The sequence below is a fragment of the Protopterus annectens genome, chromosome 4.part1 (assembly GCF_019279795.1).
Source record: "Protopterus annectens isolate FY-2018-M chromosome 4.part1, PAN1.0, whole genome shotgun sequence".
In the NCBI taxonomy this organism is placed as follows: domain Eukaryota; kingdom Metazoa; phylum Chordata; order Ceratodontiformes; family Protopteridae; genus Protopterus; species Protopterus annectens.
Genome location: NC_056734.1, coordinates 417600300 through 417614531, shown reverse-complemented (window position 1 = coordinate 417614531; position 14232 = coordinate 417600300). Strand labels below are relative to the sequence as shown.

Genomic DNA, 14232 nt, shown 5'->3' with positions numbered 1-14232 from the left:
GTCGGAGATGTCCTAGGTAATGAATTTTGGATCGGGGAAGAAGTCAGAGCAGTGGATCCAAGATTCTGAAAGCACAGAGGTCTGCTATGATAAACCAAAGTTAGAACTGGAAAACTGCATGAAGAGAGACATCATGGAGTTGTCAGAATGCGTGTCCCAGGCTGGTATGAGCCTAGCATTTAGCAGCATTTTACCTTCTGCAATGATGATGCCACAAAATGAACAAAAGATGACTAACTTTAATAACTGGCTTAGTTTCTGGTTTCATTCTAAGGGGGGGGGGGGTGTAATTTGTCAACATGGAAGGAAGTGGTCAGCAGACCACATAGCTTTGCCAGGGATGGTCTGCACACCTCTCCTCTAGGCTTCTGAATATTACCTAAAACATCGTCTTCCCAAAGTGTCTTTCTATGCATTGCCAAACTGAAAGTACTTCCGACATACCAAATCAAAACCAAGAAAATCTACAGGTGTTGCTGCTCACTGCTAGGAGTCTAAACAAAAACTCCACTCCGTTGAAGCGGTGATCACCCACAGAATGCTGACATCTGTGCGGTCATTGAGACATTGTTAAAGCTACGGAGAGCACACTGATAGTGCAAGGATGTTCATCGTGCATACAGCTACAGTCATTACAGATGGGTTATCCTGCTGTCGGGCGGGTCCTCGGTCGGCCGAATTCCAAGGTCTAGGTCCGGCGTCGGTTGTCGTCGCTTCTTCCCTGACGTCAGTGCAGCAGGGGTATAAAAGAGGCAGCCGACGCCATTTTCTTAAGTCTTTCTTGCCGCGCGGTGCCCGAAGCAGAAGCAGTTCGCAAGTGCCGGTCGGCCAGCTCCTGAGATTTACGAAAGCTAAGTACCCCGTTTGGGAAACTTTTCTTGCCTCAGACTGATGTCAGACAAAGTTAATAATTGCATTTCTTGTGGGAAGCAAATACCGCATAAGGATTTCCATTCTTTCTGTATACCTTGCTTGGGACCAGACCACGACGTCTCGGCCTGCCTTTTTTGTGCTAGGTTCAACAAGCGCACTATTAAGCGCCAGGTGGAGTTTGCCCTTCATTATTTTGGCAAAAAATGTAATTATATCATGTCATCGGATACACCGACACCAGTTTTAAGCAAAAGACGCAAAGACAAGGACCGACATCAGAGGTCTGCACAGAGTACTGAGATCACGATTAGGCCGACTACCGGTTCTCCGGTTCTCAGCGAGGCACCTACGCAGCCCCTGACTACCGATGAAACTATTTTACCGGTGACTTCAATACCCGAGGTCGCAGGCTCCTCGGTCTCCATTCCCACTGCATATACCGATGCCACTTTTGGCGGGAAAACTGAAAATTTAGTGAGGCCTGCCACTTCTAAAGGCGTTTTCAGGCCTTCCACCTTCTCTTTTAAATTCTTCACTAAATCTAAAGCTGCCATGAAAACTAAAAAAACAGGGTCCTCGGACCTCCTCTCAAGGCCCCATGCCTAAAAAGCAGATGCTTAAAATAGCTGAGGATTTGAGAACTCATCAGGTGTTCTCAATCCCCCTCTGACAAAAGACCCAGATTGGAGGAAGACTACCCTTCCTCAGACCAGACTTCTATTACCTCAGACCATTCTGAGGACCAGGATTATGCCTATTCCCCTTTTGAAGACTCTGATGCTGAGGAGTCTTTTCCCTCTGTCTCCCCCCCTGAGGACTACTCTTTTGGGGAAACCCTGCATACATTGAGGGAGCACTTCCACTGGGAAGGCCAAGATTACTCTGATTCCAAGAAAAGGCTCAGGGAATTTCTACTGCTCCCCCAGCATAGGCCCCTGGCTATCCCTCCTGTTTTAGATATTTTGGATGATGTGTACGCAGAAGCCAGTCTTAATCCAGATTCTTTACCTCCAGCCCCTGTTTAACCAGACTGGTATTACCGGGTTCCTGATTCTCACCAGTTCCTTTATAAAAGCCATACTGCTGACCCTGAAACAATTTCACAGGGTCCCAAGGGAATAAAGGCCTCTACTGCTAAAAACCCTTTACCTTCAGAGAGAGATTCCAGAGCATTAGAAAGGTGGGGGAAAAAGGTGTATACATCTGCCACTTTAACCATGAGGGCATTAAACTGTCAATTTCATATGTTAAAGTACCAACAGTTTTTGTTATCTCAGCTGAAAAGCAAAATGACACAAACAGAACAACCAGATTTGAAAGAGTTGCAGGATTTGTTGCATGGAGCAGAGCAAGTGGGTAAACATACCTTACAGTGTGGTTTTGATGCTTTAGAGGCCTCATGTAGTGCTGCTGTCACGGGGTCGGTTATACGTAGACATGCTTGGCTCAGAGCAAACCTTACTAGATCATGTCAAAGCAAAGTTATTAGATGCACCACTTCAAAAAGATGTATTGTTTGGTGTTAAAGCTGAGGAGGTACTAAAGAAAATGGAGGAAAAAGCGAAATCTATGCAGACCGTGAAAGATTTCTTGCAGGTACAACCTCCATGCTTCAGCAGAAATTGGCCTTCAAAAAATTGGTCCTTTCCAGCCACGGACAGACCTCAAAGGGGCAGATACAGGCGCCCAAGGGGTAGAGGACAACCTCAAGGATCTTAGAGCTAGACAGTGGCAAGCACCAGCCCCAAGAGGTGGAGAAGATAGATCACAGTCATTTAGAAAACAGACACAATGACTTCCCCCTATGCCTGCCAAACAAAGCTTTAATGGCAGCACCTTTGGGTGGAAAACTGACATTATTTTCAAAAAACTGGCACATATTGTTACAAAAGACAAATGGATGCTGGACATTATAGACAGAGGCTACAAGTTCCACTTTCACACCCTTCCAAGAATGAGAGGCTTGCCAAACCTGCCACAAAATCAAAGGGCAGAGGCACAAAGACAAATTTCCGCTCTCATGGATATGAAAGCAATTCAAGAGGTACCTGCAAAAGAGCAAGGTCAAGGTTTTTATTCCAGACTATTCCTGGTACCAAGGAAAGACAAAGATTGGAGACCCATCTTAGACCTATCCATCCTAAACACATATCTACAGGTGCCAAAATTCAAGATGCTCACTTTACAGCAGCTTCTTCCCATGCTGGGCAAGGAGTCTTTGCTGGTAACATTGGACCTCAAGGAGGCATACCTGCATGTCCCTATCAGACAAGATTGCAGAAGATACCTCAGATTTCTTGCAGGTTCAACCCATTACCAATTCTCTGCATTGCCCTTTGGCTTATCTACTGTGCCCAGAGTTTTTACGAAATGCCTGGCATCAGTAATTGCCTTCTGCAGACAACAAGGAATACAAATCTACCCATATCTGGACGACTGCCTGATCCAAGCGGACAGCAAGGACATTCTATTGCAGCATCTGGCGTTTGTAATAAAACTGTTAAACTACCTGGGATACACAGTGAACAAAAGGAAATCAAAACTAATACCTTCTCAACAGATAATTTTCCTGAGTGCCAGCTTAAATACAACCACCCAGATGGCCTACCTCACGCCAGACGAACAAGGGCAACTGTCTCAATACTTCAACAAAATGGCAACTTTTACCAGACTAACTGCAAGGAAAGTCCTGCAGGCTTTGGGATTCATGGCATCTTGCATCCTACTAATACCATGTGAAAGCTGCATATGAGGAAACTACAATGGTACCTAAAAAACTTATGGTCTCAACACAGCCACAGCTTGGAAACAATTATACCACTCATTCCATGCCTTCAAAAGGAATTTTTGTGGTGGGCTCAAGCATGCCAAAGAAACTCAGGTCTCCCTTTCTGTGTACCTCAAGCAACTCAAATCATCACAACGGATGCCTCAGACTACGCCTGGGGAGCACACATGGCAGATCAGTGCATTCAGGGAAAATGGTCCCAAAAAGAGAAGCACCTACACATCAACCAAAAGGAGATGATAGCCGTGCAAAATGCTCTTATGACCTTCAAAGATCTACTGCATCCAGGCCAGCTATTGATAAGGACAGACAACACCACAGTCATGTGGTACATTAACAAACGGGGGGGGGGGACTCATTCATACCCCCTGTACAGGCAAGCCATGACCCTATGTAACACAGCACTGGAATTACAAATTCAACTACAGGCACAATTCCTGCCAGGGAAGGAAAACACACTGGCAGACAACTTGAGCAGAAATATGACAGACCCACACGAATGGAAGTTGCATCCTCAAGTCTTCTCAAAGATAACTCCGGCATGGGGACAGCCAGACATAGATCTATTTGCTACCCACAGAAATTACCAGTTGGAAAAATTTTGCTCAAGGACCTATCATCCACAGGCCTGGAAAGTGGACGCACTCTTTCAATTGGACAACATTGACCGTCTGCCTTCCCGCCTCTTCCTCTACTGACCAAAGTTCTATTAAAAGCCAGAGCAGAGAGGCCACAAATGATTCTCATTGCTCCAGACTGGCCACGACAACAGTGGTATCCTCTCCTAAAGAGCCTGACACACTCCCCACCATGGATCCTACCTCTAGTCCCTCTTCTGTTGTCCCAGCACAACTACAAAACTCTTCACAGCCAGCTCAAAACCCTAAATCTAGCTGCATGGAGAATTCCTTAATTTCCCAACAGACTCTCCTCTCCAAGGAGGTGCAGGATGTCATCTTGGAGGCCAGAAGACCCTCTACTAGAAAAGCCTACTCAGCCAAATGGAAACTATTTTGTTCCTGGAATCAAGAAAAGGGCCAGAATCCTTGGGTAATAAATATACCTCAAATTTTACAGTACCTAGCTGAGATGTTAAACAGTGGCCTTTCCTTCTCCTCCATCAAGATCCACACTTCAGCCATTTCTGCACAATGAAATACAGATCCTCCTTTATTCTCACATCCTCTATTAAGGCAGTTCCTCAGAGGGGCAAAAAATATAAAACCCCCCCGGAAACAACCAGTCCCAGCTTGGGACCTCAACTTCATATTGGAAAAGCTGACCCTGCCTCCCTTTGAGCCGGCTTCTTCAACAGAGCTACAATACTCGTCATGGAAAACAGCCTTCCTTCTGGCTATTACCTCAGCACGCAGGGTTTCGGAACTACAGGCCCTCATGACTGTGCAACCATTCATCATTTTCCATCAGGACAGAGTTTCCTTATGAACCAACCCTACCTTCATGCCAAAGGTAGTATCCAGTGAAGCTTTGAATCAGACTATTCATTTACCTACCTTTTATCCAAATCCACAGAGCAAAGGGGAGAGACTACTACATTCCTTGAACATTCAGACAACTTCGTTATTACTTGGACAGAACAAAGCCATTCAGGAAATCTGAGCAGCTCTTTGTGTCCTATGCTACAGGTGCTCAAGGAAAGGCCATTTCCAAACAGACAATTTCAAAATGGATAGCCCACTGCATACGCTTTTGTTATTCATTTCATGGAAAATCTGTGCCTGTATACATCAGATCCCACTCCACCAGGGCTACAGCTACCTCTGCAGCTTTCCTCAGGGGGTCCCTACCAAGGACATTTTGGAAGCAGCTACTTGGAGTTCAATGCACACTTTCTCCAAGCACTACCACCTTCCACTATACTCAAAATCTAGAGCGGGCTTTGCCACAGCAGTCCTGCAGGGCATCCTCGCCCCTCCTAGTTCCACTTAGTGCCTACCACCCTTACTTAGCTTTGGAATTCTACCCATCTGTAATGACTGCAGCTGTATGCACAATGAACATAGTACAGTTTTGTACCTACCATAAATGTAGATGTTAGAGTGCTCATACAGCTGCAGTCCAGGTTACCCTCCCTCCATCCCCTCTTAGGACAGGCCTTATGACGAACACCTTTAGCCTACAACCTATTTGGGGTATTCTTTTATGGTGTATTTGCTTGCAACTACTGTTTTTGATTTATCTACATTGCATGTTTGCATAATATTATGTTTTTCCTTCCTTCTGGGGGCACCTGACATCTGGGGCAAGAAAAACTGAAGAAAATGGCGTTGGCTGCCTCTTTTATACCCCTGCCACACTAATGTCAGGGAAGAAGCGACGACAACCGACGCCGGACCTAGACTTTGGAATTCGGCTGACCGAGGACCCGCCTGACAGCAGGATAAAAACCCATCTGTAATGACTGCAGCTGTATGAGCACTCTAACATCTACATTTATGGTAGGTACAAAACTGTACTTTATAATGCCTTCCACACATTTAGACCAGTTACTACAAAGACATGGACTAAAGGTGGAGGTGTCTTGATTTACATCAAAAATAAACATACCTCAAGGCTGGTGAAACTGGGCACTACATTTGAACTTCTCCATGTTCACGTCACCATAGGCAAAATCCAATGCCACTTCCTTGCAAGGTGTAGGCCCCCTTCTGACCCAGGAAACCCATACCATGTATTTAAACATACTGGAAATGCTCACCATTTAACCCAATACCATATTCATGGGCGACTTTAATTACCCCACTAATAACTAGGAATCCTATACAACACCAAAAGGTACAGGCATAGAGATTCCTGGATTTTGTAATCACAAACTCTCTGAACCAGGTGTTACACCAGCCAGAGGTGCAACCATACCGGATCTGGTCCTCACTAATATGGGAGAGTGCTGCATACCCACTAATGTAATGTCCTCTAGTAAGGTCAGACCACAAAATGGTCTTATTTGAAGTCTAAATAAACCTTGAATCCCAGCTAACCCTGGAATATTCAGGCACTACTCTTAGGCTAACTTCCTGCTATTAAGTGATAACCTAGCAAACTTTCAAGCCACTGTAAACACTGGGAACACTGCCTATGCAGAACTTTTCAAAGAAACCCTATGCAAGCATGGTAATAGTTACATAGATGCAGCTTTACCCACCAGGAAGAAGTAGAGCTAACTCAAAAAAATCAAGCCACACTAGGGAAATTACAATCAGTAGGTTGTAAAACAGAAGGAAGACAATCATGGCAAAAATTAGGAGGGACAGCACACAGCAAGCACTCTCATCAAACTAAACAAACAACTCTGAGGACAAATAGTCTACCAAAGCCAGATTTGAGGTAAATATTTCCTTCCAGGCCAAGGACAACCACAAGGCATATTTTGACTGTTCGCAGTCTCAAAGGCAATAATACAATTGTGTGTAGAGCTCATGGAGCCACTTGTATTGAGCTAGAAGATGTGGCAAACTTGCTGGCCAACAAATTCAGCTCCAGCTTTACTCCTTTCTTCCCCTCTGGAAATACTACCAAATATAACTCCCCTTGCTGTCACTAGGAAATGGGTCCTTAATGCTCTTTCTAAGGCAAAGAACACTGCATTAGTGGGCTGTGACAATATCTCAGGATGCCTTCTAAACAGCATGAAACATGACCTGTCAGGCCCTCTGGAATTGCTGTTAAACTGTAGCCTCCAAATAAGCTTTGTGCAAAATAAATAGAGAATAGCAACAGTCATTCCTTTATACAAAGGTGGGCCAACTACAGACCCCAATTCTCACTAGTCTCATATGCAAAGCCATGGAAAGAATTATGAAAATGATCAATAATGATATAGTAAACCTCCAGACACTGGACCCTAACCCATTTTGGTTTTGTCTAGTACAGGGCATGCCTATTCAGCCTGGAGGACTACTTTGAGAAGGTCACCAAAGCAATGGATGAGGGCAGAATGGTTCACACTGCCTACCCTGACCTGGCCAGGGCATTTGACACAATATGCCATTCGAGGATTGGTGGCAAACTTGAAGTTGGGTACAAACCCTTATGACACCTGATGGATAGTCAAATGACTCTGAGACAGGATCCAGGAAGTTAGACTTGAGGAGGCCATCTCTACAAAGAGGCCAGTCACAAGCAGAGTCCCTCTGGGATCAGTCCTGGGCCTGCTTCTTTTTGGCATTTACTTCTCTAAAGTCAAAGCCAATGTCAGTGGCATCTGGCCTGTCTATATTTGCAGATGATTGCAAATTAGGAGCCATCACTGAATCCCACACTAATATAAATGTTCTCCAGGAAGGGCCAACACAGGCTAACAACTGGTTTCAGAGCCTTGGACTAAAACTAAATGCCAAGAAATGCATAATAGTATACTTCAGGAAGTCATCCACCCTCTGGTAACTATCATTAACAGCACATCCCTAAGAGGACCCATTAGTTATGGACTTGGAGAGACCGACTGTAATCTAACCCTTAACCGTCACGCGTCTACAGTAGTGAGGAAATCATTCTGCTGCACAATTTATAAACAAAGATATGGCATCTAGCTCCAAGGAAGTTATTGTTCCGCTGTATTCTGCACTCATCAAACCTGTCATTGAGTACAGTGCCCCCTTTGGTATGCATCTAACCAGCATATCCAACAACTGGAACGCTCAGAGGTTCCTCACTAAAAGAATACAGGGTATAAGTAGCATGTCGTGTGCAAACAACCTAAAGTCCCAATCCCTGTACGTCTCTTACAGGCTCTTGCAGGGAGATCTATGCCTGGCATATAAGGCATTGTTGGACCCCAGTCTGATGACCTGCATATCCACAAAACAGCAGCGCCAGTATTACCTGTTCTAAAGACTTAAACCTTGCCTGTGATATAAATAGGACCTGCTGGAGAGAGGTATGTATCCCAGAGACTAACTGGGACAGTTAGATGGGAGAACAGGAAATTCATCCCTGGTTTGACACTTGTCTCTAATGGACACAGACAGCCTGTAAATGGTTCCGCTCCCAGACCCCTGCTTGTAAATGTTTCATCTCTCAAGCCACTCTTGCATTTCACAAGGGAACCAGAAATGGCCAGAGATTTGGGATGCATGGCTAGGCTTAAAAAGGCCCTTGTGGTTGTTGGCCTAGTAAACACCTCTGAACTTGGATCTAGCATCATCATAAATACCTCACTTTTGTATGCCAGACTCCTACATTTGTGCTGTACAACAAGGGCACCAACTCAAAAATGTAGTGCTGGATACACAGCTACATCATAGGAGCTGACTGGAGAAAACATCTGAGGAAGTTCTAGAGACTGAGTAGACCTGGTGCTTGCGATATATAGTCCAAGATGTTTCTTAGGATCGCCTCTTTTCTCACAGATTTATTGTTATGGTAAGACAACTTTTTATTTTTGTTAATTCTTTGGCTTGCACACAGCTTTACACCATTTGGTATTTTGTTCGTTAAACATATTAACTGTGTATAATTTCTCACCAAGGTGCTAGAGATGACAAAAGGACAATCAGTGATATGCCTTAGGTTTTTATTTGATTAGCAATTTCGGTAGCTGAGGTTTCCTCACTTATCCTCCTCTCTCCCTTTAAGAAGGCTCTGCTGTATGTTTCTAGAGACAAAACATTGATGCTAGCATAGCTTAAGGTACTCCTTGAATAAATGATATTAATTGTGACAATTTACTGGAAATCTTTAGGTTGCTGTGAGCATGGGAACACCAATACTGAAAGCCGACTGGATTTACAAAGCCTGGGAACGAAGAGATGACTTGTGAGTGTCTTGCTAGTTCTAGATGTATGTTAATGTATACAGGTGCATTGTGCTTTTCTATGCTAACACTTGGATAATTGGGATAGCTACAATATTCAGAATACCAGCTGCACCTGAATAACGTTTTCAGCATGCATGTCAGACTGGGCAATGAGATGGGCACATGCCATTTCAGACTAGAGACACTTCTGCTTTGGCCAAATATTGCCATCTTGTTTAATGAAGTATCTTGTGCAAGATAGTAAAAAAAAATTGCTGTATTTGCATAAGGCATTACTAAATGTACTATACTAGTACAGTAATTTTTCCAAAGACTTTTCAACATTTCTCCAGTTTGGTTTGTGTGTTTATGTATAATGCTAAAACACCAATGGTATGTTACACTAGAAAGCATAATATCAGAAGTAGATCTAAGAAGATTTTATACCCTGGAAGGGTGAGTTTGTCTTGCAAAAGCATCTATGAGCAGGTTCTGTTTTGATATCTTCGACCCAGTATGGTTCCCTGTGATCACAGCATTTTTCTGTTTTTGTTGACGAGTAGTGAATTCAGGGCTTTATGGAGGGGTGGTCCCAGTGATATTTTTTTCTGTCATATTGGGCCTTAGAGCCTTTAACTTTGTCACACCTGTTCAGTTATAGTTTACTCACACTCCTGCCTTGTGGTTCAGTGCTGAATTTGGTTCAGAGCTCCCTGTGGTTAAGAAGACTGTGTAGAAGACCATTACAGTGTTTGCTTTAATGTAGGTTGCAGATACTGTCGCCAGCACAGCAATATCTTGGATGTAGTTGAATGCCATGGCTCAGACACTGAAAAAAAAAACTGAAAAAATGAATGCCTTTCACTCTTAGTTTTGCTCTATAACAGGTCATTGGTGAGTTGGTAGTGGAGATATTTCCATGCTTGTTGGCATCACATTTTCATTTCCGCTTTTCCTTTGCTTGCTTCTTGATTGCTGAAAATAAAATCTCATTCTTATTCCCCCAAATAGCTAAGAAATGGAATGGCTTTGGGCTGCCAGGGCCTTGACAATACAAGAGTCCTAGCCATTAAAGCCAGTGTTTTCCCTTATGTCTGAATCCTTAGCTTTCTCAATCTCCCAAGGTCTTCTGCAGTTTAGGGTGACAGCCAAAACAATTTCCACTTTTGAGATGCATTTGACAAAGCTGTAGATGCTCGTTATTTAGGCAGAGGCATAACTTGCTGTGCACACTTCGTGAGTTTGCAATGACTGCCACCTTTCTCAAATAACATGTTTTACCTGGCTGCTTTATTCCACAGACAAGCTGCATGGTTTTACCCTTTAAGTATGTAGCATCCTTGTGCAGGGTGAACGTTCTGGCTCTGTATAGGAGTTTTGAGCAGCCACATAAGATGGGAAGTGTGCTTTATCGTCGGGTTTACTTGGCAATATTTGCAGTAATATACATAAGGAATGTATATTGTTGGGAGGGTGGCCTAATGGTTAAGGTGTTTGCCTTACAAACACATGGTATAGGATTTGAATCTCACAGGGGATAATTGGCTAGGCTTTAAATGGCTCGCAAGGGCAGTTAGCCTAGTACTAATCTATGAATCTATGAATGTGTGTTCATCACAGGTGTACACCTACCCACCCAGGGAGACCTTCAGAACCCTGTATGTACTCTTAAATTAGGTTAGCCTGTTTCTCATGCTGGAAATGTCATGGTGCCATTTAAAATGGGAAGCGCATTTTGTGCTATGTGCGCATTTTACCACAGCTAAACATTTGGTAGTTCTGTTAAAATGACTTTCAAAGCAGTAATTATTCATTTGGGGATTTTTTTTTCTTATAAATTGTATTGCTTTGAGTATTTTTGCTGAATTTTAACAGTACTATTTTGAGTATGTGAAAATTTTGCTTAAATCCTCAGAAAAATAATTACCAAGGAGTGCATTTGTGCTGGATGTCACCAAATAATTTTTGCCTTCAGCACTTCTGTTCAAGGGATGATTGCTGTATTTCCATGTAAAACAAGTGTTCCCATCTTAAAAAAAAAAGCTCTGAATTGTACAATTAAGAACCTCGTGGTCTTTCTGGACTATCAAAAGTTAATATTCTTGAGCAAACTGTCACCTTATCCCTTTGACTTCTACACTGGGGGCACCTTCCCTAGTAGGATCAAAAAAGCTGGGTTAAATACCATCATTGCAAGTTGGAGAATTGTTTGAAACAGCTAATGATGCAGGTAGAGTGCCAAGAAATTGAGAGACCACCAGTACCACAAAATCCTGATGTTGATGGCTGTGACAAGGTCCCTATTAAGTACTAAGCTTTGCCTGTTTCTGCAGCACAGCCATCTGTCAAGCCTCCTTTGGATGCATACAGTGAAGTAGTGTTTGAGATCTCTCACTAGGCTTACCCCTGTATTTTCTTCTGCATCGCAACTGGACCCTGGTCACCAGACATCTTTCGGTACTTGGTCAATGGAAAGGGCCTTTCCCACTAATTACATCTGCTGTCTTGGTTCAGCAGTCTTCTTCTGAACAGCCTGCTTCCAAATTTAACTATAGCTGTCTTCACCCCAAGACGTTGCAGCCCTTCTTTCCTTAGATTTGGTGTCCAGCCTTGGGATGTAATTTCTCTTGATGCTTTCCCTGCTTTTATTAATCATCAAAAGTTAGCTGAGAAATATTTTATTTGGCCACTTAAACAAGAGTGACATTTTGCCACCGATGGCCACTGAGCCTAGTACCCCTGTTACATCAAAGAGAATGTGTTCCTTTACCTGACCTGTCATTCATTTTGGATTGTTGGAGTATCATGAACTGTTGTATTACCTCTCTGATAAAATGCTGATGGTTATTCCATCATCAAGGTCTCCTTGAGGACATCTGTTTCAATGTAGCCATCACCTTCATGAGTTAGCATTTCAGGTGGTGACCAAATGAGATGTTAGGCTCCCACAAGCTGTACCTCCAACATTTAGACATAGATGAACCAAAGCCTACTGCCATCTCCTTTTTTTTTTTTAGGTCTTCAGTCACTCTTAAACTGAGTACTAGTCTCTCTCAGCCCCCTGCCCTTAGAAAATCTAGATTTATGATTTTTCACACTGCCCACATTATTAGCTATAGGATGGCTGCACTGTTTGCGCATCTTCTTTCTAAATGTTTTTTGGTCATACGGGGGAAGTTGTCTACACTGTAGAAGTTGAAGAGACTGTTGTGCCTTGATTGATGGGCAGGATCTTTTGATGCTCCAGGAAGGAAATGAGGTTCTTGACTCTGCTGCTTTCTTTTTAAGAGTTAAACACCCTTTATGGTGGAAGAAAGGACCAAATATCTTTATAAAACCCAACTACAGACCATGTAGTCATTTTGCTTGAGGTGATGAGGCACTTCGGATTTGTGCCTGCCAACGACACCCGAAAAAGCAGATTGGTGTATAATTTTGAGTAGACTTGTACCTACTTTACTAAACTCGTTCAGACCTTTCCCTGAAGTTAGCAAGCTGGCCATCAAATGCAGGTACAAGGCCATAGATGCATCTGCTAGGGTAGCTGCTTCGCAAGCAGTATTCTGATGGTGTATCTTACTCAGGATGCAACATTTACTTAAAGATGTAAGGGGACATATTGTTTACACCACTTGAACAAACACTAGATGCCAACAGATCAGTAGTAGAAGAGGGCTGTTATACAACTTAACTGATGCCAGTATGGCATTGGCCAAGCTCATCATGGAGACTCCACAAAAGAAGTAGAGAGATTCTGTAATGAGAAGGTTATAAGGGAGGAGGACAATATCTAACTGGAAACGGAAGGACCTCCCTCTTATCAAAATAATTGGTTATGGGTTTGCACTCACACAGCCTCCAAGCTTGGCATCTGCAGATTGGTTTGAGGACACTAACACTGCCCTCTTCAAGACGCTGTCATATGCTTGGATGACAGTACATTCTCCCAAGCTGAAATCATCCAGTCATGTGGTCTAAACAGCCTGTGGTCATCTGGTTTGAACTCCTGCATCTTGACCTCTGAGAGTGAATGTAGTGTCTCCTATATGTTGGTAAGTGAGGGCATCCCATCTTGTAAGTTTAAGGTCCTTGATGTGTGGGATAGAAAGGCTGAGTGGGTTAAGGCTCTGACTTCAGGCCCTAGTGTGCATGAGTCATGCATTCAGATCCTGTCATGTACAGGGACTTCAAAGGCAGCCTATCCCAGATCCTAGGCATCTAGAGCACTTGTCCACTGTTTTGCTCCAGCATGAGCTGGGTGGGCTGTTATTCCTTTCTCCTTTCCAGGCTTCCTCTCACTATTTAGTGCACAGCATCCTGAGCAGACTGCATTTTGTATGAACATGCAGCCACTTCAGAACACAATTCCATTGTCCGCAGACCCTAGTCTTAACAGAAAGGAGAGTCCTCACCAGCAAGGAATCTGTTTCCTCCAATTTAGAGGTGAACTGTTGTATGTGGGCCAAATCTCTTCCCCTTCCAGTTATAGGCAAAACAGTAGGGTACCTTATTCTCTGCCTCCGTAGCAGAGAACTTATTTGTTACCCTTAACAAAAAGCACGGTTTCAGATGTGAATCTGAGTTCCTAGATACCCAAAGAAAATACAGGGATCTTCTGTACTTACCAGAGACAAAAAAAAAAAACTGCAGTATGTTGTGTGACAAACCCTGGCATGTGCATTTAATAGTGCATCTTTGGAGCCAGACTTCTGACCCATTGCAGTCAGGAAGCCAGACCACTTTTACAGGCTTGTGGATTCCTGAAATATCTGTATAAAAATCCTGTTGCTGTATCACCCACTGGGGCTCATAGATG

General features: G+C 43.5%; 1 protein-coding gene across 1 annotated transcript in view; it reads left to right on the top strand.

Moving 5' to 3' along the window:
• The window catches only part of ECT2 (epithelial cell transforming 2), a 1537379-nt gene that overhangs the window by 366918 nt on the left and 1156229 nt on the right, over positions 1–14232 (top strand). Inside the window, exon 6 of the mRNA XM_044070772.1 lies at positions 9363–9436. Coding sequence (XP_043926707.1) covers positions 9363–9436 — 74 coding nt within the window. The remainder of the gene's footprint in view (positions 1–9362; positions 9437–14232) is intronic.